This window comes from Bos indicus, chromosome 7 (genome assembly GCF_029378745.1).
Source record: "Bos indicus isolate NIAB-ARS_2022 breed Sahiwal x Tharparkar chromosome 7, NIAB-ARS_B.indTharparkar_mat_pri_1.0, whole genome shotgun sequence".
Lineage (NCBI taxonomy): Eukaryota > Metazoa > Chordata > Mammalia > Artiodactyla > Bovidae > Bos > Bos indicus.
Window position 1 is genome coordinate 60,945,844 of NC_091766.1, and position 27,206 is coordinate 60,973,049.

Here is a 27,206-nt window from a genome sequence, read left to right on the forward strand (position 1 = left end):
GATTAGATTCAGATACTCTGCCTTTGTTTCAACTTATAACCAGAAGTAACATAAATACCCTTTGGAGGAATATAACATTGCCAAGAGTTTCAAATCATCTCCAAAATATTTTATACAGATTTCTAGTGTTCAAACAAAAATAAATGGGCATGTACAAGATACAGATTAACTGAAAAATCAAGAAATAAAGCAGATTATAGAAAGAGGAACCATAGAATATATATGTGTACTGAAAAAATATGTACTAGAGTGTGCATGATAGCAATATTCATAAAAGCCCAAACTGGAAAATTCAAATCACTATCACTGGTAGAATAAATAAATACTTTGTGGATTACTCATATAATGGGATATTCTACAAGAATGAAAATTAATGAACTAATTAATGAAAATTGATGACTATGATGAGCAATAAGAATGAATCTTACAATCCAAATTTTGATCAAAAGAAGTCAGACACAAAAGAGTATAATTACATTTATATGAATTTCAAAATTAGGAAAAACTAATGTGGCTTTAAAGGTCAGAGAGTGGTTACCTTTTAGGAGGAAGGAATGGGAGTTACTAGAGAGAGGTAAGAAAGGGGCTTCTGAGGCGCCAGTAATGTTCTTATTCCTTAATCTTGGTGGTAGTTACGTGGGATATTCACTTTGTGGTAATTCACTGAACTATTTTCCTGTAATAGTGCTTTTCTCTGTGTGTTTGTTATATGTACATATATTATTTAAAAATCCACATGTACTACTATGGAATTATGTTTGTAGAGCATTATATAAAAAAGGGAGATTATCATGTTGCCCAGCAATTTATTTTATTTTTTAAACTGGGTTATCTTTTTATTGTTGAGTAGTAAGAGATTTTTGTTTTCCCCTTCATCAGCAAACATCAAACTTTAAAAAAAGATGGAAGTATAGTTGATTTACAATATTGTGATAGTTTCAGCAAAGTGATTAGTATATATATATTTTTTCCATTATTTTTTAAACTAACAAATGTATCATGACTATTTTATTTTTTTTTAATATTTATTTATTTATTTGACTGCACCTGGTCTTCATTGCATGCACGGGATCTTCGATCTTTTGCTGTGGTATGCGAACTTTTAGTTGCAATACATGGGATCTAGTTCCCGACCAAGGATCAAACCTGGGCCCGCTGCATTGGGACCACAGAGTCTTAGCCAGTGGACCACCTTCCATTGTAGGTAATTACAAGATACTGAGTATAGTTCCCTGTGCTATACAGTAAATTCTTATTGCCTGTCTATTTTATATATAATAGTTTGTATCTGTTAATCCTATACTCCTAATTTTAAGAGTTCTTTTTATATTTTACATACTTGTCTTTTCAAAAGGTTTCTTCTTTACTGTCCTTTCAAGCACAAAACTTTTAAATTTTTATGAAGCCCAATTTATCTGTTTCTCCTTTGTTACTTGTGCTTTTGATGCCATATCCAAGAAACCATTGCCTTATCCAGGGCCACAAAGATTTACATCTATATTTTCTTTTAAAAAAATATTTATTTTTTAATTGAAGGATAATTGCTTTAGAGAATTTTGTTTTCTGTCAAGCATCAACATGAATCAGCCATAGGTATGCCTATGTCCCCCTACTCGTGAACCTCCTTCCCATCTCCCTCCCCTTCCCACCCCTTTAGATTGATACAGAGCCCCTGTCTGAGTTCCCTGAGTCATAGAGCAAATTCCCATTGGCTATCTATTTTGCATAAAGTAATATGTTTCCATGTTACTCTCTCCATACATCTCACCCTCTCTTCCCCGCCCCCGACCCTGTGTCCTCTCCATGGCTGCCCTGCAGATAAATTCATAGGCACCATATTTCTAGATTCCTTGTTTGTTTGGCTGCATCACATGGCTTTCAGGCTCTTAGTTCCCCAACCAGGGATTGAACCTAGGCCCTGGACAATGAAAGCTCCAAGTCCTACCCAACGGACCACCAGGGATGGACAATATTACAATAGTAAACAATATTTATCTTTCTTTTTCTGACTTACTTCACCCTGTATAATAGGCTCTAAGTTTGTCCACCTCATTAGAACTGACTCAAATGTGTTCCTTTTAATGGCTGAGTAATATTACATTATATGTATATGTACCACAGCATCTTTATCCATTCATCTGTCAGTGGACATCTAGGTTGCTTCAATGTTCTAGCTATTGTAGTGTTGCAATGAACATTGGGGTACATGTGTCTTTTTCACTTTTGGATTTCCTCAGGGTATATGCCTAGGAATGGGATTGCTGGGTCATATGGTGGTTTTATTTCTAGTTTTTTAAGAAATCTTCATATCATCTTCCATCTTCAATTTACATTCCCACCAACAGTGCAAGAGGCTTCCCTTTTCTCCACACCCTCTCCAGCATTTATTGTTTGTGGACCTCCTGGTGATGGCCATTATGATTGGTGTGAGGTGGTATCTCATTGGAGTTGTGATTTGCATTTCTATAATAATGAGCGATGTTGAGCATCTTTTCATGTTTTTGTTAGCCATCTGTATGCCTTCTTTGGAGAAATGTCTATTTAGGCCTTTTTCCAACTTTTTGATTGGGTTGTTTGTTTTTCTGGTATTGACTTGTATGAGCAGCTTGTATATTTTGGAAATTAATCCTTTGTCAGTTGTTTCATTTGCTATAATTTTCTCCGATTCTGAGGGTTGTCTTTTCACCATAGGAAAGGTTTCTGCCCACCTTTGAGTGTATTTTCTGACAGTTTCTGAAGTTGGCAACTTTCTTCTTGCTGCATTTTCACCCTACATGGAAACTTCTTTATCACTCACCTTTACCACCTCATCATGCCTTCTTCTCACATGCTCATTTTTTCCCTATGGACTAGGGAAGATATAGGTTATTTTTCCTCCCCTGTGCCCTGGAATGACTTTTCCTCTGTAGAGGCTGGTACTCCTCTCCTCAGTGTAAAAGACCTGTGAAAAACCTTTCATAACCATCTACCTCCTGCCAGCCATTTCCCTGTGCAACCAAATTCATGACACAAGGCTGGGTTCCACCTGATATATAGCAGCTATATATTTAACCTATTCTTGGAAATGTCTGCTCTTAAGTGTTCTCACCTTCTGTTTGGTCATGTCTAAGAGCCCCACAGAGTATCTGTCACAGTTGAGGAAGGCGCGGACTGTGTACAGGGCTTTGTGGAACTGCCTCTCAATGTCTGTAAGCTCTTCAAAGACTTTGCTCCCAGACCACAACAGTATCTGAAGAAATACAAAAACACAGTTAGTGTTCCTGAGGCACTCAACAGCAGCTCATAATAACCAAGAATAGCTGTCCCTGTTTTGTAGATGGAGAAACTGAGCTTCAGAGTGGTGAATAACGGGGCAGCTGCTATTGGATCCAACTCTTTCCAATTCTTTTATTTCCTAGGTTGTTAATAACAACGATGATAACAAACATTGACAGAGCCCAAGTATCCTACATACTTTATCCCGTAATTATCCCCATTTTTCAAAAGAGGAGGCTGAAGCTTGGAGAGGTTAAATGGTTTGCTCAAGGTCTTAGAACTGGTAAATGGCTTAGCAAGGATTCAAGTACAAGCTGGCTGACATGAAAGCTTATACGTGCAGTCACTCTGGGTTACAGCTTTACAGACATCATGACTCATGCACCCCAGGGATGCTGGGAGAGACTGCACGATACTTCCCAGGCACTCCTGTCACTACTGCCTTCTAGCTGAGCACATCAGTGCTTCAGGAAGAGGACACCTTCAGTCCAGTCCATTCCCTCAAGTCAAGCCCTTTACCTGGCCACGCCGAGTCTCACAGTTGTGCAGGTAACTCAGGTGGAACACCTTCATGATTAGATTTGCAAAATTGAGGTACTTGAGAAGAATCTGAAAATCAAACAGCATGAGGAGAAACAGATGAGAAGGAGAAATTCCTCTTCTGGCCACTTCTACCATCAGCTGATAAGTTTGAATATTTTCAAAGCTTCATCTGAGACAGTTTGAGCAGATGGATCGTGGAAAGCTGACTCATAAAATGTTGCATTATGTGAGGGTAAAACTCACAGAATGTAGAATGTTAATGTTATTAGAAGTGTGTTCATGAGAAGTTGCTACTGTTCATTGAGTTTGCAGGCCCCATGATAAGTCATGTATATACGTTATCCTGATGGCCACAAATGACCTCAAGAGACACTATAGATACTCTCTATAAAAGATACTATAAAACCAGCCCCATTTTACAAATAAGTAATCTGAGGTTCAGAAAAACGTGCCCAAACAGATATTAGCAGAACCAGAACCATTATCCCTACATTCTTATCTCCAAAGCCCAACATCTTAATGATTATCCTGTCCTGCCTCCCTCACAGATCATCAGACCACTAACTTCCTTGTCTTACAGAGGGGAAAGCCAAGGTCAGGGCAAATAGCAAGGGTCAGAGGATTTGTGAGCTGGGAGAATGTGCTGGCATGGCCAGCCCACCAGTTCCTAAGCACTCTTACCTCTTCATCATTCTCGGTGAAGTGGGGCCCATCCACTTTATTCACAGCCATGATTATGGCCACCACATCCTTCCCATTCATTATGGGAGAAGCCAAGATGTTCTTAGTCTGGTACTCTGTGAGGGTGTCCACAAAGTCACAGAAATGTTCATCCTGAAGGTAGACAAAGACAAGTATGAGTGCGCAGAGGAAGAGCAAAGACAGGAAAACAACCCAGAGCCCCAGGTGCCCATGGTTGCTGTTGTTGTTCAGTCACTCAGTCATGTCTGACTCTTTGCAACCCCGTGGACTGCAGCACACCAGGCAACCCTGACCTTCACTGTCTTCTGGAGCTTGCTCAAATTCATGTCCATTGAGTCAGTGATGCCATCCAACCATCTTGTCCTCTGTTGTGTTCTTCTCCTCCTTCCTTCAATCTTTCCCAGCATCAGGAAAGATGCTGGGAAAGATCTTCACATCAGATCTTCACATCACTCCAAAATGTTGGAGTTTCAGCTTCAGCATCAGTCCTTCCAATGAATATTCAGGGTTGATTTCCTTTAGGATTGACTGGTTGGGTCTCCTTGTAGTCCAAGGGACTCTCAAGAGTCTTCTCCAACACCACAGTTCAAGAGCATCAATTCTTCGGCACTCAGCCTTCTTCATGGTACAACTCTCACATCCATTCATGACTACTGGAAAAACCATAGCTTTGACTAGATGGACCTTTGTCAGCAAAGTAATGTCTCTGCTTTTGAATATGCTATCTAGGTTGGTCATAGCTTTTCTTCCAAGGAGCAAGAATCTTTTAATCTCATGGGTACAATCTCCATTTGCAGTGATTTTGGAGCCCAAGAAAATAAAGTCTTAGTGTTTCCATTGTTTTCCCATCTATTTGCCATGATGTGGTGAGACCAAATTCCATGATCATCATTTTTTGAGTGTTGAGTTTTAAATCAGCTTTTTCACTCTCCTCTTTCACTTTCATCAAGAGGCTCTTTAGTTCCTCTTTGCTTTCTGCCATTAGGGTGGTGTCATCTGCATGTCTGAGGTTACTGATATTTCTCATGGCAATCTTGATTCCAGCTTGTGCTTCATCCAGCCCAGCATTTCTCATGATGTACTCTGCATAGAAGTTGAGTAAGCAGGGCGACAATATACAGCTTTGATGTACTCCTTTCCCAATTTGGAACCAGTCTGTTGTTCCATGTCCGGTTCTAACTGTTGCTTTTTGATCTGCATACAGGTTTCCCGGGAGACAGGTAAAGTGATCTGGTATTCCCATCTCTTTAATAATTTTCCACAGTTTGTTGTAGAGGTGGGGTAGAGAGGCTCCCCGTTCTCTTGTTGACAAAAGAATGAAGCCAGTTCCATCTACTCCTCATCAGGGACGAGGCTATTATAGATGATTTCTACCCTGGAAGCCTCCAAAATCCAGTAGAAGAAAGTCTGAAATACAGCTTATGAAGGGTTATGGAGATGTGAGCAAAGCACTGGAGGGACCCAAGGATGGAGGTGGAGGGTTGGCTTTGTCTGTGGAGGAAGATTTTGAGAAGGCTCTCTTCCATTGATGACAGTTAAATGTAAATCAGAAACCTGAGTGAGGAAAAGACCTTAGTGAATAGAATCAGCACAGTTGCCAGCAGGTGTTGCGTGTGGCGCTTTGCCTGCCTCAGCTCACTGTATTCTTCCCAATAACCCAAGAGATGGGACCATTAGTAGTTCATCTTAGAAAGGGGGAAACTGAAACTCAAGATTAACATTACTTATTACTGTGTGTGTATGTGATTTGAGAAACTGCCCTCAGCTCTGCTGCTTCATCCAGGGAAGCTTCATTTCAGGGAAGCCTGGATAAGTGTAGACCTGGGTCTGGGTCTTTGAACCAGAGAATTTGTTACTTCCAGCTTTTATTTATTCATTTATTGGCTGCACTGGGTCTTCATTGCTGCATGTGGGCTTTCTCTAGTTGTGGCGAGTGGGGGTTACTCTTCATTGCGGTTCATGGGCTTCTCATTGTGGTGGTTTCTCTTATGAAGCACAGGCTGTAAACATTCAGCCTTCAATAGTTGCAGTACATGGTCTCAGTAGTTGTGGTTCGTGAGCTTTAGAGTCTGGGCTCAGTAGCTCTGGCTCACAGGCTTAATTGCTCTGAGACATCTGGAATCTTCCCAGACCAGGACTGAACCTGTACCCCCTGCATTCGCAGGCAGGTTCTTACCCACTGGGCCACCAGGGAAGTCCACTTTCAACTTTTTTTGCGATCCAGTTCTAGCACCACACAGCCAATCCAATGAATATCCCCATTCCACAAATCTTAACGGAAGCCCCGCTCTGTGTCAGGCCTTATGCTAAGCACCGGGGATAGAGGGAAGACTAAAATTCAGGCCAGCACACAGATGAATCACACAGAATTAACAGAATTCACACAGAATTAACACAGATGTCCTGTGTTAATAGTAACACAGGACATAAGGGTTGGCTCAAAGCAGTATGAGTGCAGAGGAGCACACACCTCCTACACCCCACCCCGAAGGCAAACTTGGAGGCCAGTATAGGGCGGTACAGTCTGGGTGGTCAGAAAGTGGGGACAGAGCGTGAATTGTTGTCTTAAATCCAAAAGAATCCACCTTTCTGTTTCTTGGTCACACTGTGAGGTTTCCCAACAGTCAGCGTTGCTGGGAACACAAGCCAGCTGAGATGTGTACAGTTCAGGCTGTTCTGAGAAGGAAGTGTATTTTGCAGAGCCAATTCACACAGCTGTGCTAGAACTAGAACTTTCCCACAATGCAGAAGTTTAGAATGTGGTGCTCTGCATCTGGGGATTCTTCCAGTTGGAGTGGGACTAAATAAACAGGCCCTGTTGTCGATGAAGTTCTCTCAAACCAGGTGAAGGGTAAAGGAATTAAGAGAAGCCTGTAGTGCTCAACTTGAATTAGTGTTGGAGGATTAAGCAAAATCTCTAAAGAGGTATTAACCATAAGGGTATTCCATGTCACTCTCTAAGGACAACTGATGAATACAAGCCTGAGTGAGACATGCCCAGATTCATTTCATCAAGTCAGTTCAGTCTTTCAGTATTCACTTCTGTCAAGGAAAGCAGTACTTGGGCCTTACCTGCATCTGAGGCCAATGTTACTAAAGCCACCAGTACCTTCTCTCCCACTGAGTTCTCAGCCCTAGAACTTTCTCACAAATAGCACAGCTGCCAATTGACTGGTGTCTGTATAATCATTGGCATCCTTATATTTTCAGCATATACAGTGTTCTCAGCTGTGTCATAGAACCTCAACTTATCAGCGGCGGAGGGACCTTAAAGGCCACCTGCTAAAACTGTTTTATTTACTTTTTGTTTGGCTATGCCTGGTCTTAATTGCTGCATGAGGGATCTTTTTCTTTGGTTGTGGCATTCGAACTCTTGGTTGCAGCATGTTGGATCTAGTTCCCTGATCAAGGATTGAACCTGGGTCCCCTGCGTTGGGAACACAGTTTTAACTGTTAAACCACCAGGAAAGTCACTAACCTATCTGTTTTAAAGCCTAGGAATCAGAAGTCGAGCAGAAGAAAGCCCAAGTCATTCATTCATTCAGTTGGCATTAACAGAAAGCCTTTAATATATGCCAGGCAGTTTAGGCAATGAACAAGACGGGTGAATATCTTTCCCTAGTAAAGCTTCCACTCAAATGGGGTGGCAGACAAAAAGCAAGTAAACAGCTGCTTTGAAGAAGAGAAACTGGATGATGCTATAGAAAGTGATGGTAGCGGGGGTAGGTTGAAGCTGCTCTGGTCAGTCCTGGCAGGTAGGGAGGCTTCTCTAAGAGGCAATGCAGAGAGTGAAGGCTCAGAAGAGCCAGCCAGCCAGAAGTGTATTCCAAGCAGAGGGCACGGAGGATGCCAAGGAGCAGGGGGCAATGAACTGACTGATCTGAGAAACAGGAAGAAGGCCTGCTTAGTGAGGAGATTGGAGGTCAAGGAAGTCAGAGAGGTAGCATGCGTGCCTACGTGCATGCTAAGCTGCTTCAGTTGTGTCTGACTCTTTGTGACTCTATGGGCTGTAGCCAGCCAGGCTCCTTTGTCCAAGGGATTCTCCAGGCAAGAATACTGGAGTGGATAACCATTTCCTTCTCCAGGGGATCTTCCCAACTCATGGATCAAACTCAGGTCTCCCACATTGAAGGCAGATTCTTTACCATCTGAGCCACCAGGGAAGCCCCTCAGAAAGGTGGGCAGAGGCCTTATGTGACAGGGCCTTGGAGGCCACTGGAAGAGCTTAGATTTTATTCCAAAGTAATTCAAGACTGCTTCTCATTCCTGGAAACCCAGTTTCTCTTTTCAAACATCCTCTGTGCCAAGCTCCAGTGTGTCCCATGATATCTATTTATTGAATGACTTTCACTTTCAATGATGTACTAGGCCCAGAGCCAGACAATTCATTAACTCTCACATCTTCCCTGTCACATAGAACTCTCTCCTTCCCTGTTTTATAGACAATTCTCCTGCTCGTAAATGGCACAGTCACTGCATTCATTCATTCATTCACTGATACACTGATCGGCTCATTGATGGATTGATTCATTCATCCACTTATATTTACTGAGCACTGGGTCTGTGAGAGGCACTGGGTCTGCCAAGACCCGTAAGAAAGGGGAGGCTGTCCTCAGTGGGTTATCACTGTACAATGGGGACATTATGTAAAGCATGAATTCACAATTCAAGCCATAATGTGAAGAAAGCCCCCAGAGGATTGATGGTATCCTGGGGCCCCTCTGAGTGGCTTCATGAGCCTGTCAGTAGTTGAAACCTCTCCGAGCCTCAGTTTCCTCTTCGGTAAAATCACCATGTCAGACCGGGTCCTCTCTGAGTTTTCTTTCTGGCCTGGCATGCTGGGTTCCAGGTGTCATAGGGCGGGAAGGAGAGCAGGACAACCAATGTAAGAGCCTCTGGACATGACAGTGCTTTCAGCTTCAGTCTTCAGAAATGGGATTGTCACCGTCTAGGAGAAACTCACTGTTTTCCTTTACTCTCACATAACTACCATATTCACAACACTTAGCACACCAGATATGTAGATGCTTTTTTCCCCACACTGACCAGTTCTCTGACACTAGCTGGGTATCCAACAATTCAGTTCAGTTCTGACACTGTTTACCTGGAGAACAAGAACGTACAACTGGAGGGTTCAGTCCCTGAAGACTGCCCCTGCTTCGGATGCCAATGTCAAGTCATAGGCTGCTATCTGTGCTTCTGCCTCACTAACTGTAAATCGAGGTTCCAGTGACTCACTCCTTGGGTTTGATTACTTGCCAGAAAAGCTCATAGAACTCAGGAAAGTATTTACATTTACAGTCTTAGAATAGAATAAGTGTACCAATGAACTGTCAGATAAAGATATATAAGGTGAGATCCAGAAAGGTCCTGTGTGCCAAAGATTCTGTCCCCTGGAGTTGGGGTGTACACTACCCTCCCAGCACATGCATGTATTCACCAGCCCAGAAGCTCTCTGAACCCTGTACTTTTGAGGTTTTTTATGACAGTTTAATCACAAAGGCATAATCAATTATTAATCCCATTTCCAGCCCCTCTCCCCTCTTACAGGAATGTTGTTGTTTAGTTGCTAAGTCGTGTCCAACTCTTTTGCAACCCCCTAGACTGTAGCCTGCCAGGCTCCTCTATCCATGGGATTTCCCAGGCAAGAATACTGGAGTAGGTTGCCATTTCCTTCTCCAGGGGATCTTGCTGACCCAGGGATCAAACCTGAGTCTCTCGCATTGGTGCGTGTGTGCTGTCTCTTTAGTCACGTCCGACTCTTTGCAACACTATGGACCATAGCCTGCCAGGCTCCTCTGTCCATGGGATTCTCCAGGCAACAGTACTGGAGTGGATTGCCATGCCCTCCTCCAGGAGATCTTCCCAACCCAGGGATTGAACCTGCATCTCGTATGTCCTCCTGCATTGGCAGGCGAGTTCTTTACCACTAGGGCCACCTGGAAAACCCTCTTAAGAGAATAGAGGATGGGCTGAAGGTTTCAAGTGTCTAATCAAGGCTTGATCTTTCTGGTCCCCATCCGGGAGTCCACCAAGAGTCCTCTCATTAGAACAAAAGACCACCTACCACCCAGGAAACTCCAAGGGATTTAGGAGCTCTGTGTCAGATGGTTCTATTCACTCAGGAAATTACAAGGGTCACTTCTGTGTCAGGAACCAGGACAAAGAACAAATAAATATTTCTTTTTATAAATCACAATATCACAGCCCACTGGGAAAGGGCCATGACTTATTAATTCACTCAATAAACTGTAATGAGGAACCACTCTGTCCCAGGCCCTGGGCTAGGTCTGGGGACCAGTAGTGGTGAATAAGATACGCAGGAACAGACAAGCCTTGTGGGCTTTCCCAAGGAGAAAGGGTAAAGAATAAATACACAGACACACACTGAATGTCAAGTAGGGTTGCCAGATTTAGCAAATAAACACAGGATTAATCACATTTGAATTTCAGGGAAACAGCTTTCTTAGTATATCATGTGTTGCATAGGGTGTACTGTAGTGTGAGCTGGACACCCTTGGGAGTCGTTTGTTTTCATGTTTGTAATGTGAGTGTATGACTTAGGCTTTGATTGCTGACATCCACCTCAAAGATGGCTATCTGCCTATCTCAAATAGACACACTGTCAGCCACACACTAGTTAAAGAGCCATGCCACCTCCTCACACTGAGACTCTTTTGTTTTAAAGATCTTGGTTGATTTTGATAACTGATCATTTGGAGCCACTTTTTGCTTTCTATTTTCTCTCACCAAGATTTCAATTTCTGCTCTTATGTTTTAAACTCGCTAATAGAGAGTGAGCCTGTGAAACCCTCAACCCTCATGAAAGTCCTAGGCCAGAGCCCACTCTCTCCCTCTCTAACATGAGACCTCCTTGTACAGCCCCAGGTATGCAATGTAATTTCCAGGTCTTATAAGTAATAAGCCTTTGTTTTTTCAAAGTTTTCTGATCACTAGTGCTAAAGGGTATCTTGCATTCATCATAAGAACCACATGGGCTTGTCCAGTCACAGCATTGATTATTGACAGTTTAACAGTTATTAGCACAAAACACATACTAAAATAGTTCTCTGGGGCTTCCCTGGTGGTCCAGTGGTTAATACTCACACTTCCATCGCAGGAGGCATGGATTTTGTCTCTGCTTGGGGAACTAAGATCCCACATGCCATGCAGCTCAGCCAAAAAAAAAAAAAAAGTATCTCTTTGTTTATCTAAGATTCAAATTCAACTGGGCAGCTTACATTATATCTGGTAGCCCTAATGACAAGTGGCCCCCGAGAAGGTCCCAAGGATAAGTAAGAATGTGTCAGAGCATGGGAGCCACATTACAACCATGGGAAACCCATTCATGGTTTCACATTTTTCAATGCAGTAATTACAACCACTTTCAGGTTTTGGTGGGGGCTGATGGGAAGTGTGCTAAAGGCTAAGAGTATCACTTATCAGTGGTTCAGGGACCACCCACCCCCCAGTCTACACCATATCCCTGCTTCTTCTCCATCCAGCTCCCAGTGTCTGTCCACAGACCCCAATAAAGTATGATATCTCAAGGAGGAAGATATGTACAACTGAAGGACAGAGGCTTGCTGACCTGAAATGACATCACTCCAGGCCTGAGGCACACACCAAGGGGGCTGCCTGGCCTGAAAGCTTCCCGGGAACACAGCCATCCCGTCCAGGGTGAACTTTGGGGCTGACAAAGAAACAGCAGGCTTAGTGCAGGGGTTCATCAAACTCTCAGGGATATTTTAGGATCAGAGAGTCTACTTAAATCCTCAGTCCCTCAACACCAGGGTCCATAGAAGTTTTCAGCACCTCTGTTCTGTCTTTCCCACAAACAGAATCTAAACTGAAAGCTCCAGAAAGGCAAGACTGGATTCCTCTCCAAGCCCCACACAGACCTGGTCCAGCATCTATTCCATAGAATAAATTCCTTAACAGCAACAACAAAGTAATAGCGATATTAACAAGGAGCAGAAGCTGTCAGTAAGAGCCTAAACTATGCGCTAAGAACTTTGCTAGAGGAGAAAGAATTATCTCATTTATCCTACAACAACACTTAGAGAAGCTAGGTTTTCTCCCTCTATTTTACAAATTAGGAAGTGACCCCAAACAAGCTAAAGAGTTTGCCAAGGCTATGTTATTAGAAAGGGAGTCTTGATTCACACCCAGATCTGACCTCAAAGCTTAACATCTCAATTTTCTGCCATGTAATTTAAAAGGACCTTTTTTTTCGTACACTGCACTTAGTTTAATGTACTCGTTTTATAGGTCACGAGGAAGTAGAGAACAGCAGAGCAGTGAAAGGGTGTGGCACCAGTCCCAGTGCCTGAATTCAAATCCCTGCTCTGCCGCTTACTGTGTGACTGAGAAAAGATTTCAATTTCATCATCTGTAAAACAGGGATAATCAGTTATAAGACTGTGACAACCCATGTTGGCTACAGTCTAGAGAGAAGTTGAAGTCTGGAGAGAGTTGAAGGGAGAACAGATTCCAATCCAGTTGAATGAGTCCTCAGGAAAGTTCCCTGGGTGCAGAATTACCCTTACCCTAGGAGGGCCAAGGAGAGAGGAATCCCATAGGAGATCTAGACCAGCATACTTCAAAAAAAACCAGGTTCCACAAAGGCCCAAGTCTATGCCTTTCATCTTGCCAAGTAACTCAAGGGACTTTCTAGTGGTCCAGTAGCTAAGACTCTGTCCTCCCAGTGCAAGGGGCCAGGGTTCGATCCCTGGTCAGGAAACTAAATCCCATGTGCTGCAGCTAAGAGTTTGCCAGCCCCAACTAAAGATTTTCCCATGCCGTAACTAGAGGATCCTTCGTGCCATCACTAAGACCTGGTGCGGCCAAATGATGAATTAATTAATTTTTTTCAAAAAAGGAACCCAAGTCAAAAAGATGATCCATTGGAATTCTTACATCTGTGCATGTGAAGTCCAGGAAGCTCTGCTCTGATGCCTTGGTGACTTTGGGCAAGCCCCTTCTCAAGATCTTCTGACTCCAGACTTCTCATCCATTAAACAAGTCAGCTGGATGAGATGATCTTTGAAGCCCCATACCTCCCCAACTTTTAATTTTAAGACCTTTAATCTGAAATTAGGTCAGAGGTAAGGGGAACACAAAGTCACAAAATGTCCAGGCTGGATCTTGGGAATGACTGAACACAGGCTTCTGGTTAGGCCAGTTCAGCAATAAATGAGACCAACATTGGCCTTGACAGCCTAGGGCAAATATTGGGGTAAGACAGGTGTTAAAGGGATTATTGCAAAATTACCTGAGTGTGAGTCTTTTTGCTAAGTGTTTGTTGAGCATCTGCTTTGTGCCAAACCTTTGCTATAAAGTGGGCAATTGCTATAAAGTGGACAAACATTTGGTATAAAGTGGACAATAAGGCAGGCATGGTCCCTGGCCTCCAGGGCTTATTGTGGTAAATGGTTTTAGGGAGGAAACTCACAGAAGGATCTGAGAGGGTCTCCCTGAGGAAGTGAACTTTAAGCTAAGATCGGAAGGATGAGTAGGAGTGGACTTTGGCAGATGGTTATGGGGAAAACTGCATTAAATGATTTCCTGTAGGTGATCAAAGAAGTCTTTGTCAGAGCTGCCAGGAGAATCTCACAGAACACTAAACTCTTAGAAGACAGAGCCAAGTGCTTAACCAAGTAGTCAGTTTAGCATTTCCGTAATGACTGCCAGCCTATGTCTCCTGACGCAAGGCACAAAGTAAAAATAACATCACCTTTGTGATAGTCCTGCCAGAAATGCATAGCCTGAATCTAAACATGAAGACACAGCAGACAAGCCCAAATGGAGGGACGTTTCTGCAGAACAAGTTGGCCTATATCCTTCAAAAACATCAGCATCATGGAAAACAAAGATAGATTGAGAAACTGTTTCAGATTGGAAACTAAAGAGACAGTGCTAAATGGGCATCATTGAGATGACTCGCAAATAACTGAATATGGACCGTTCATTAGATAATAGTATTGTAACGACTGTCACATTTCCTGAGTTTGATCATTGTACTTTGGCTATGTAAGAAATGTCCTTGTTCTGAAAATACACAGAAAAATTCCTGGGGTTAAAAGGACACATTGTCTGTGTTTGTCTCCCAAATGGATCAGAAAAAAATGGAGACATAAAGCAAATGTGGTAAGGTGAAAGTGAAAGTTGCTCAGTCGTGTCCAACTCTTTGAGACCCCATGGACTATACAGTCCATGGAATTCTCCAGGCCAGAATACTGGCGTGGGTAGTCATTACCTTCTCCAGAGGATCTTCCCAAAGCAGGGATCGAACCCAGGTCTCCCACGTTGCAGGTGGATTGTTTCCCAGCTGAGCCACGAGGGAAGCCGGGTAAGGTATAAACAGTTGATGAATTGGGATGAACAATATATAGTTCTTGGTACTGTATTTTAAACTCTTCTGATTTTTTTTTTCAAAATAAAAAGTTATCAGTAAACAAATAGAAAGACTTCCCTTGTGATCTAGTGCTTAAGAATCTGCCTGGCAATGCAGGGGACACAGGTTCTACTCCTGGTCCAAGAGGATCCCACATGCCACAGGGCAACTAAGCCTGTGCGCCACAACTACTGAGCCGGAGGACCTAGAGCCCAAGCTCCGCCTACAAGAGAAGCCACCACAGGCCGCAGGGAAGCGCAGCCCTTCACTCACAGCAGCTAGAGAAAGCCCTCACAGAGCAACGAAGACCCAGAGCAGCGAAAAATAAATTAATTAAAAAAAAATAGACAAGTAAAAAAAGAAAGAAAAGTGTCAAGTGGTCACCAGCCCAGTCTTGGTGGCTGACAGCTCCCTGTCCCGTATACCTCCCCTCCAAACCCCATGGAATAATGCCTCCCTGTCCCCCACTCCCATGGGGAAGAGGATACCTCCTCTGTGTTGGGGACGTTGACGATCTTTTTAGAGAGCGCAACATGGCCCACCACTCCCATGTCCAGGGGGAACACGATCTCCGAGTCAGGCGCCACCAGGCACTCCTCGAGCACAGCATCCTTGTGGACGTTGAAGAGCCGGGTGGCCAGCTCTGCGATGCCGTTCCGGGCCCTGTACATGAATAGGCTCATGCGGTCGGCCTGCAGCAGGAAGCACAACTTCTTCATGACGTTGAAGACGCACTTCTCGGCCTGCAGGTTGTCCTGAAAGTCCCGCAGGAGGTCGAAGATAATTTCACTCTCTTCCACGCTGCTCAGCGCGTGGTAGTTGCTGAAGTCCACGGCCGCCTCCCTGGGTCCCAGCAGGTCTGAGATGACCTTGGCCCGGTAGCGCAGGTTGTAGTACTGTTTGGCAAAGCTGACATTTGAGTCCAGAAACTTCTCTACTTCCTCTGCCGTCACCTCGCCCATGGCTGGGAATTGCACTGCCTATTTCTGTAGATGGGGGTGAGGCTGGCCTAGACTTCTCTGAGTCTTGTTTGTGAACCTCGTTGGTGTGGCTGCAGAGCAGAGTGAGTGAGCTTGGGAGATTAAATCATTAATATTTCCCCAGAGCAAGGATTATGAGGATCAGGATGTTCTGGGTGCTTCTGGGCCCCAGATGGGAGAGGTGAGTGTTCTCTTTTCACCTTGGTCCGCTAATAGGAGAAGAAAATTTGGCACAGAACTGGCATTGAGATCAAGTAAAAGAAAACACCAAGCACAGAGGCTGCAAACTGGTAACACAAGACATCATACTGCTATAAAGATGCTTTCTTTGCCCTGTGTGGTATTTTTCTTTAACATTTGATACGGAAGCCCATGTTTACTGTTTAACAGTTTCGTTTAGCTTCTCTCAGAGAATCAGAAGATCTAACAACCCCGTATCCAGTTTCTCTGTGGCAGAAATGGCTAGAGCTGAGAGGAACTGGGTATCCACCTCCTGTCCCTGGCCCCTCACCCCACTCTTCTTCACCTCTGTCCCCAGGATCCCCCTAACACACGGCTTCCCTCTGCATGCTCACCACTGAACCTGCTTCCCTTGTGTACATTATGGGCCAAATATCCACATTACATCTCTGAATTTGAAGGACCTTTATAAAAACAGGGCTTCCCTGGTGGCTCAGCTGGGAAAGAATCCACCTGCAATGAGAGGGACCTGGGTTCGATCCCTGGGTTGGGAAGATCTCCTGGAGAAGGGAAAGGCTGCCCACTCCAGTATTATGGCTTGGAGAATTCCATGGACTGTATAGTCCATGGGGTTGCAAAGAGTCAGACACATCTGAGTGACTTTCACTTTTCACTTTATAAAAACAGCACCTTTCATAGTTTTTTTTCCTATTACAATACACATGTTTACTGTAGAAAATACACAAAGAAGGCCCTTAGAATCACCCATAATCCTGCCATTCAAAGGTAACCTTTAGTTAACATTTTTGTTTCTGTCCTTTCCGTAGAGGCTTAACCTTCTACTGTCCTTCAGTCCCTGATCTTTGTTTTGGCATTTTAGGGTGCTTTTGCTGGCTGCAGCCAGTATCTTCTTGGGTTGTCAGTCAGAAACGCACACAATACTGTGGATTTTATCAGCTCCAGTGAGGCTCAAAATACCAGAATCCTCATTGGGTTGTCTCTCCGAATCCACCAGGGCAGGAAGAGAAGAGCGCGTTCTTTCTGGATGAAATATACTGTAGTGACTATGGATATATATACATATATAAGAGCCTGGCACACCTGTCTTATAAATACTGTGCAATGTAGGATCATAGACTGTGGTTGGCACTTTGAACTGTGTAAGTGAACTTTAAAGGAAAGTATTAATAGATCACTTCCTTTATTATAGAGTGTAATTAATTAATTCTCAGGATACTGTGCCTATTCAACACTGTGTATACAGATGACCCTTGGTCTGGTGGATCTCACAATAACTTTTCCAAACACATCCACCATAACTAACGTGAGCTCTCTGTCTGGAATGTGAATCCCTGGCTCTCCAGCTCCTCAGCCTCAAGGTCTCAGCTCATGCTGCTGCTGTTGCTGCTGCTGCTTCTGCTAAGTCGCTTCAGTGGTGTCCAACTCTGTGCGACCCCATAGACGGCAGCCCACCAGGCTCCCCCGTCCCTGGGATTCTCCAGGCAAGAACACTGGAGTAGGTTGCCATTTCCTTAGTCACCCTTAATTGTCTTATCTCAGGGAGCCCCAGTCACTCTCTCCCCAATTCCTGCCTGTCATATCATCCGTTTATTTCCTTTTTCACTATTAAAACGTGTTTTCTGGTTTTATGTTTGTCTGCTCTGTGTCTTCTTCTCTGTACTGTGAGCTCCAGTGAGGGCAGGCACCTGTCAGGACTGATTATTGAGGCTTTGCAAGGCTGTCTAGCATAATCCTTGATGCTCAGTAATGTTGTTTTTAAATGATGTTCATGGTGGTTCATTTTATGTGTTAGTTGGGCTAAAGGATGCCCAAGTAGCTAGTAAAACATTACTTCTGGGTTTGTCATTAAGAGTGTTTCAGAAGAGATTAGTTGAGTCATTAGACAAAGTAATGAATTTTACCCTCCCCAGCACAGGTGAGTATCCCCCAATCCATCAGGAGATTGAATAGGAAAAAAAAAAAAAGATGAGGGGAGGGTGAATTGGCCCTCTGTTTGAGCTGGGACATAGATCTTCTCCTGCCCTTAGATGTTGGCACGCCTGATTCTTGGACTCAGACCAGGACTTAAACCTTTGTTCCCTGGACTCAACCTGAATTATATTACTCTTGACTAATTCAAAGTCCTATATTTCTTTTTTTGGCTGCACTGGGTCTTCCCTGAGGTGTATGGGCTTCTCTCTAGTAGTGGCATGTGGGCTTAGTTGTCCTGCAGCATCTGGAATCTTAGTTCCCTAACCAGGGATTGAACCTGCATCCCCTGCATTGAAAGGCAGATTCCTAACTAACTACTGGACCACCAGGGAAGTCCCACAAAGTCCTATATATTCTTGATTAAAACTTAGAAAGTACAGAAGTCACAAAAGAAAAAATTGAAATAAAACATAATCGCAGATATTACCATCGCCAATATTCTTCGTATATTTTTAAACCTTTCCATACCTATCTATATCCATATGTATATTCTCAACCTTGGCATTTTGGGCTCAGTGATTCTTTGTTGTGGGAAGCTGTCCTGTACACTATAAAGATGTTTAGCAACATTCCTGGACTCTACCCACTAGATGCCAGTAGCACTCCCTCCCCTTTAAATTGTGGAAATAAAAAACATTTCCAGACATTTCCAAATGTCCCCTGAGATGAAATTATTCCTATTGAGAACAACTGCTCCACTGCTCTGTTGTTTCTAATTTTCTAGTAGTATAAATTATGCTGTAATGAACACTTACCTTTCTTAGTGGAAATATCTAGAAGTGAAACCCCAGGCCCAAAGAGTTTGAAGCTATCTAAGAGTTTGAATAAATAATGCAAATTTTGCTCCAAGAGGCTCTATCAGAGTGTGTGAGGCTGTTCTTACCCCTACTGAGCCCCTCAAAAAATTGAGCAATCTTTCTTAATCCTGACATAAATAGCACTCCAAAATTTGGCCCCAGTATTCCTTCTTATTTTATTTTGTACAGTTTCTCTATACATACTCTAAGCTCCACCCTAGTGTTTTTCATTCTCTCTGACTTTGCCTCTTCATTCTTGCTGAGCCCTTGACCTGTCCCATACCACCCAGTCCAAATGCTGTTCCCACCATGGATTCTTTATGCTCCAGTTAAGACTCTTTCTACTTTGAACTCCAAACTATTGGTCTGCTTCCATGTCAATAGGAGTTTCTACATTCTAGGCTGTGTTATTTCTATACATTTGTACTCTCATCAAACTCAAAGTCTTTGAGGATAGGAGTAAAGCTTTGCCCCTTTTAAAAAGTCTCTCAAACAGCCCAGCCCAAGTCCTTCCTGTCATATGCCCACCGGGCTTAGTTCTGGCTGGGAATATAAGCAACTCTTTTGCAAGAAATCTATTTTTACCTTATTTTTCAATATGCCAGAATGAGACAGTCAAATCTGCTAACAAACTTTAGTGCTAATTGTTGGCTAGGTAGGGATAAGCTAGTATTTGCATCAGTTCACCTCCTATAAGCCTGTTCAATGGGTCTGATTTCAGATGTCAGTGAAGGAAATTTGCAGCTTCTTTCATTGGAAACAGGGGCTACCAGTATGCGTAGGAGAGAATGCTTTCTGTAGTCCAGTCTATACACAAACGTGTTCTACCTGAAAGGAGAAAACAGGACTGCAGGCCCAACAATGCCACTGACTCATTCTATGACCTTGAAAAGGTTCTGTCTTCTCTCAAGGCTCTGTTGATTTTCCTAAGAACAAAACAGAAGAGTTGAATAACATTATCTCTAGCGCTCCCGGTTCCAGGACTCCAAACGGGCTGGAGTGAGGGAAGACTGACCAGATGGTTGACCTCTGTTTCTGACCACAAGCCTTGCCAAAGGATCCTCCCGGAAGAAAAGCTGGAGCTATTTATTTAACATAATCTCTACCCCAAGATCTATAGTTCACTGAAAAGAAAACTGGAAGGCTTTGAAAATTTACATGACTCAAATCATAGGTGATTTTAAAATATGTATTTATTGAGATAAAATTCACATTATATAAAAACATCTTTTTAAAGGGTATAATTCTGTGGTTTTTAGTGTATTTCTTATGTTGTGCCCCCACTAATCTATTTTCTCATCCTCTGGTAACTACTAATCTACTTTCTCTATGGATTTATCTATTCTGGACATTTCATATAAACAGAATTATACGATATGTGTGCGGCCTTTGTGTCTGTTAGGGGAAGCACACTGATTGAAACCGCCCACCCTGGCCAGGCACCATAGTAACCATTTGCATGAGTTGTTTTATGACGAGATCCTGATAAGGAATACAGAAATAATAAGCCACCACCAACTGGAAGAGTTCGGGAAAGGTCGAAAAGAGACACCGTGTGTCCGTCCACTTTCTAGAATCCCTCTCACCAGCATCCATCCAGGCTGAGCAATGCGTGAGCCACCAGGAAAGACTCTGAATTAGAATGACTGGCCAAAGACCACCCGGAAACTAATCCCATCACCATAAAACCCGAGACTGCAAGCCACTCGGCAGAGCAGTTCTCCTGGGTTCTCTTACCCTCTGCTCTCCACCCAGGTGCCCTTTCCCAATAAAATCTCTTGCTTTGTCAGCACATGTGTCTCCTCAGACAATTCATTTCTGAGTGTTAGACAAGAGCCCAGTTTCAGGCCCTGGAAGGGGTCCCCCTTCCTGCAACATGACCATTCTCATTTAGCATAATATTTTCAAGTTTCATCCATACTGCAACATGTAACAGAGCTTCATTCTTTTTTATGACTGAATAATGTTCCATTATGATGGATATAGATACCACATTTCATTTACCCATTTATTAGTTGGTGGACATGTAGGTTGTTCTCACTTTTTCGCTATGCAAGTCTTTGCGTGGACATGTGTTTTTGGTTCTCTTAGGTATATACCCAGGAGTGGAACTGCTGGGTCCACAGGTGGTTTTAAGACACTGAGTTTGGAGGTAAAGAGGGGGGAATAAAAGAAAGAAATAGGGCACAGCAAGGAATCAACTGGGTGAAGGAGAGGTATGTGTGGAAAGGTATTTTGTGAAGCACCTTTTAGAAAGAAGAGGAGCCTGAAATTCAGGACCTGCTAGAATGGGAATGGGTTGTGTTGTATGTCAGTGGCCACCACAATTCCTAGTGTTGGGTGAAATGGTGTCCACAGGCCCCCACTGTTCATCACTTGTGTTAATAGCAATGATGAGGGAACCAAGGATGTTCAACTAGGAAGAGGCTCTGAAAGATTATTCGGAGTGGAGGAACCAGAGAGCCAGACAAGCCAGTAGGTCAGAGACAAAAGTTATTATAATAAGGCAACACCAAGGAATTCCCTGGCGGTCCAGTGGTTAGGACTTAGCATTCTCACTGCCAGGGCCCTAGGTTCGATCCCTGGTTGTGGAACTAAGATAGCCCAAGCCTTGCAGTGAGGAAAAAAAGCAATACCCATAGTGTTTAAGAGGTGGTGTGTAAATTATTCAATATCCCTGGACCTCACTTTGCTTAGCTGTAAAATTAGAATTCTTTTACATGGTGTTTGTGGAGATGAAATAATATATTGTGTAATGTGCAGCTATGTACCCAGTGCATGTTAAGTTGAACCATATAAAATTGCTCCTCTTTGACTATTTTTGTCCTCTAGGGACAGCGGTTTCAGACTGTTCAATTTAATAGTAGTCATCCAATCATCATTAGTTATCATAACTATCAAAGATTAACTGGATTACCTTAAAGATAGTCAAGTCCTTGTCATCGAAGGTAGGTAAGCCCAGGGCAAGGCAGAGGATTCAAATATCAGCATTTAAATAGGAAGATGATTCCTGTTAATCAGTAAGGACGTGGTTGCAAATATTTTAAAAATAATTTTTGTTGGAGTATAGTTGATTTGCAATTTTCCCAGAGGAATAAGGAACTGGCTTAGAATGAGGATTGAGAAACTGGAGGGAAGGAAGTGGGTACAGACGCAAGAAAAACATGTGGAAGACACATTGGTTGACTGGGAGACAGGGCCTGAGAAACAGTGCTGCCAGCCTGGGTAATTTACGTCACTGGGCATTGAGTGTCCCCCTTCAGGACCTTTCGCTGGCATTACATGTTGACAGCCTCCATTTCCTGATAGGAAGACTTTCACCTCTGGCTTGCCAAACCACACAACCTCTGTGAAGCCATAGAAGGGAAGAGTTTTCCTGGCCCCACCTTGGAACTGCTGGAATGGCCTCCAGCCTCATTTTATTGGGCTCCACCTTCATTTTATGGCTTCCCAGGTGTCACAATGGTAAAGAATCCACTTGCCAATGCAGGAGACACACAAGACTTGGGTTCTATTCCTGGGTCAGGAAGATCCCCTGGAGTTGAAAATGGCAACTTGCTCCAGTATTCTTGCCTGGAAAATTCCACAGACAGAGGAGCCTGGTGGGCTACTGTCCATGGGGCCATCAAGAGTCAGACACGACTGAGCAACCGAACACACACACAAACACACCCTCATTTTATACTTAATCTTGGCTGTCTGCCATATTTCATTTGTTCTTATCCTTGACCTAGAGTTGATGTCAGTTCCTCACTGTCCTGCCTCCTGACATTGACGTAATGCCATGCCTTTATTCAGCTACGTGGGTTTCCTGTTGAGTCTGCCTCCAAAGCGTGGCTAGTCTGTGAAGTTCTCTTTGTTTTACTTTGAGGATCTAACCTGGGTGATGGATGAGCCATGCACTATTTTCTCCTTAGGTGCATTTTAACCTTTACGTCATTTTTATTTTCTCTTCTTTTTTTTAATATTCATTTTTATTTATTTGTCTGTGCTGGGATCTTCAGTTGCTGCATGTGAGCTCTTAGCTGAGGCCTGTGGGATCTAGTTCCCTGAACAGGGATCAAACAGTTTCCTAAACTCTGGTCTCAATTTTCTCATTTGCAAATTGTGGATAATAATGATACTTATTTTATAGAACTGTGGTGAGGCTTAGTGGCAGTGTATGTATAGAACTTTCTTTGTGGCTACTTCTCAGTAAAAAGTGTATGTTAGTCATTCAGTCATGTTTGACTCTTTGTGGCCCTATGGACTGTAGCCCATCAGGCTCTGCTGCCCATGGGATTCTCCAGGCAAGGCTACCGGAGGGGGTTGCTATTCCCTTTTGCAGAGGATCTTCCTGACCCAGGGATCAAACCCAGATCTCTTGCATTGCAGGCAGATTCTTTACCATCTGAGCCACCAGGGAAGCCCATAAAGGTAGTTTAATACTTTTGGGCCTGCACCACAGAGCATGTGGGATCTTAGTTCCCCAACTAGGGATCAAACCCCTGGTCCTTATATTGGAGGTATGGAGTCTTAACCACTGGACCACCAGGGAAGTCCCTAGATATTTTGTTTAACATGTATGTAAACATCTTTCTATGCCATTAAATATTCCATTACCACATGACTTTTAATGGCCTCACAGAGTTCCACTGGGTGGCTGTACCATAATTTAACATATTTCTAACTATTGGTTATTTAGGCTGATTTTTTCCTTCTTTTTTTCTTTCCTTTGGTATTTTTAAAGAACATTTGCTAAATCTTTGTGCACTTTCTTATTGTCTTATCTTTTAATAAAAATATGAACAGAAAGAACAATTTCAACTACTAATCTTTTAAGATATTGTCCTGGCTATCCAAAAATAAAAGCATTTAAGTAAAGAAATGTTGAGAAAGTCAGTATTTTAGTGCAGAGATCATGTTCCATCTTGAATGACCATTTCTCACAGCACCTAGCTCAGAATCCTGAAAGAACAAATCTGGAATGCTGGGGTTTGTTATCACTATGAAACACCAAATAACAGATCACTTTCTGTACCTAAATATTATAGCAAGGGTGACTTGTACTGCTTCACCCCCAGTGTAAGAATCACATTTCTTTTCTTCCTCCAAATCAAATTGTATATATTCCAAGCCCCCATCCCACAGTGCTGGCAGGATATCCAATCTCAATAATTACTGTGACCATCATTCCACCCCAGGGTCATGTGAAGGCCTGTTGGTCTAACTCAGTTCAGCTGGAGAAAAGCCCTGTAACCTTTATTTTGTCCATTCTGTGTCCACACATGTGCCCCTTGTCCAAACTGATAATGCCCCTGAAACAGTGGTGTTCTTGGCCAGGGTTCTGGGGTTCTTGCTATGGCTTCAGGCTCCCAGAGCTACCAAAAGGCACCCACATGGCAAACCTTCCCACCTCCCCAGGGCAGGACAAGGCCCCAGGTCCTTGCCACTCGAAGATCCTGCCAAGCCTAGGCCTCTTGGCAGAGGCTTTCAAAAATTTCCTTTCCTCCTCCATTCTTTCCCTCTCTGGGATGATTCAGTCTAATTTCCCTCAAAGGCCAAAAAGAAGAGAGGATCTCTCCTTGAGTCTGAGAATAGTTACTTTCTATCCTGCCACACAGCATCCTTGAGAGGCAAGTGATCAAGAAGCGCCAAGCCCCCTCTAGGAACTGGGGGAGAGGGAGCTGAGGAAAAGTGGAGAGGACTTCCCTGGTGGCCTGTGCCTAAGACTCCTTGTTACCAGTGAAGGGGGCCCGGGTTCAATCCCTGGTCAGGGAACTAGATCCCACAACTAAGAGCCCACATGGCAGAACTAAGACCCAGCATGGTTAAGTTAATTAGTTAAAAAGAATGGAAACAATATAAATGTCCATCACTGCTTACATGAATGATGGTCCCCCTAAAGAGTGGGATACCATGCAGCTGCTATGACCAAAGACAGCCACAGCGATATTCCTTCCCCACCCGACATGTCCTTCTCACAATGTGACTTGGACATGTCTCTTATTGAGACTTGTAAGTATGTGACTTTTGAGGCCAGATCCTAAAAGGCTATACAGAATCCTCCTATTACTGGAACCTTTGAAGTCTTCAGAGGTCATTTAAGCACAGACTGCCCTGAAACTGCCATGACGTGAGGAAGCCTAAACTAGCCCATACAGAGAGACACAGGGTGAGGCCCTGAGTCTGCATGAAGAGAGATGTTCAGCCTTCAGCTTCTTCATTCCCTGTCTCCACTCTAGCCACTATCTGACTATATAGCTCTATGAGAGATCCAAGCCAGAACCACTCATGGAAACTCTTACCAAACCTCTGACCCACAGCAACCATGAGAAATAACAAAAATGGCGATTGGTATTTTAAGCCACTAAGTTTTGGAATGATTTGTTACTTAGCAGTAGATAGTCATAAAGGAGCTCTTTATGCACTGAGATGGAAGAATCTTCAAAATTTAGTATTATCAATTTCTAAGAGTATAGAATAATAATGTATGCCCATTTCTTTTTTTTTTTTTAATTTATTTATTTATTTGGCTGTGTCAGGTCTTAGTGGCAGCATGCAGGATCTTCATTGTCACACGGGATCTTTCACTGCAGTGCATGGACTCTCTGGTTGAGGCACACGAGCTCCACGTGGGACCTTTCACTGCAGTGCATGGACTCTCTGGTTGAGGCACACGAGCTCCACGTGGGACCTTTCACTGCAGTGCATGGACTCTGGTTGAGGCACACGAGCTCCAGAGCGTGCAGGCTGAGTAGTCGCAGCAGGTGGATTTAGTTGCTCTGAGGCATATGGGATCTTAGTTCCCTGACCAGGGATCGAACCCTTGTCTGTCCCCTTCATTGCAAGATGGATTCTTAACCACTGGACCACCAGGGAAGTCCCTGCCCATTTTTTTTTTTTTTAAGTATATATGAGAGTGACTGGTTGATTGGGGGAGTCTTGTACATGCACAGATAGGCTTATCAACCCTAGGTGTATATTAGAATCTTCTGGTGGGCTTTTAAAAAGCATCAATGCCTGAGCCCACTCTTTCCCAACTCAATCATAATAACTGAGGATGAGACCAAAGTATTTTTATTTTCTAAAAGTTTCCCAAGAGATTCTGATGTGTAGCCAGAGTAGAGAACTGCTGGTTAGACTACCTTGGAAGGCAACACAGGAAGCTGGTGCTGTGTTTGCCTCCAGAAAGGGATGCTGGGGTAAGAATGGATAGTGTAGGAGAGATCTACTTTTCATTGTAAACTCTTTGATATTTCGAACTTGTTTACTTGTACATGTTACCTATTTGTAAGAATAATCAGTGTTAGTTGCTCAGTCGTGTCTGACTCTTTGCAACCCCGTGGACCGTAGCCCACAAAGCTCCTCTGTCCATGGGATTCTCCAGGCAAGAATACTGGAGTGGGTAGCCTATCCCTTCTCCAGGGGATCTTCCTGACCCAAGAATCGAACTGGAGCCTCCTGCATTGCATGCAGATTCTTTACCAGTTGAGCTACCAGTGAGTTCTGCCTAAGAACAATCAAGTTAAATTAAAAAGAAAATGAAAAAAGCAAAACAGCTGTATCAGCAGAAATGAATCCCAAATAGCAAATCAGGAACAGTCCACTCAACAGTGGGGTCTCAGAGGAAGTGACCTGTCCTTCCTGGAAGAGTGGGTAGTCAGGAAGGGCTGAAGAACTGAATCCTGAAGTAATCCCTAACCTGAGATGACTTTGCTGGCCCATAACATCCCCAGTTAACACATCATTAGTTATTCTTTGGAAAAGAGTTTGGGACAGAGTAATGGTTATAATGTACAACCCTCTGGCTGCCAGTTACCTCTGTGCACCCTGAGACCAATAGGATGGAAAATGCTCAGGCCTGGTTGGGAGGGGTGAAGAGATCTGGGTTCTGGCTGGCTGGGCTGCTGACATGCTGTTATTGAGGAAAAGCTGATTATTACTTAGCCAGCTCTCCTTTAGCAGGGATTTGGTTATCTGTTTCACACCTTAAGATTCCTGCCACAGAGAACTGGAGCATGATGAAGGTACAGTAGGAATGGTGGACCAAAGTCTAGCTGTATGAGGCCCCTGGAGATTTGTATGCGGGTAGGTGAGGGGACCACAACATTAAATAGCAGCCTGGATGCTGAATTAGGGGGTTGAAAGGCACCAATGAGAGGCTCGGGAGACAGACAGCTATAACAAAGAAAACCCCTCCCTGTCCCACCTCAGAATCCACTACTTGTCAGTTGAGTGGCTCTGTTAAGTAACAATATTCCAAGCTGCAATTTCTTCATCTACAAAGTAGATGAGGGGCTTCCATGGTGGCTCAGTGATAAAGAATCTGCCTGCCAATGCAGGAAATGCAGGTTCTATCCCTGGGTAGGGAAGATGCCC

General features: G+C 43.5%; 1 protein-coding gene across 2 annotated transcripts in view; it reads right to left on the reverse strand.

Moving 5' to 3' along the window:
• PDE6A (phosphodiesterase 6A) overlaps positions 1-27,206 on the reverse strand; it is a 125,451-nt gene that overhangs the window by 60,487 nt on the left and 37,758 nt on the right. Inside the window, exons 1-4 of one of the 2 annotated variants that reach the window (XM_070793845.1) lie at positions 15,385-16,147; positions 4,480-4,632; positions 3,775-3,864; positions 3,089-3,229 (exon numbers count right to left, since the gene is read on the reverse strand). In XM_070793845.1, the coding sequence (XP_070649946.1) occupies positions 3,089-3,229; positions 3,775-3,864; positions 4,480-4,632; positions 15,385-15,858 (858 nt within the window). In that variant the 5' untranslated portion in view covers positions 15,859-16,147. Of the gene's footprint in view, positions 1-3,088; positions 3,230-3,774; positions 3,865-4,479; positions 4,633-15,384; positions 16,148-27,206 lie in introns of those variants that run through there. The other variant, XM_070793846.1, reaches the window with a different exon arrangement.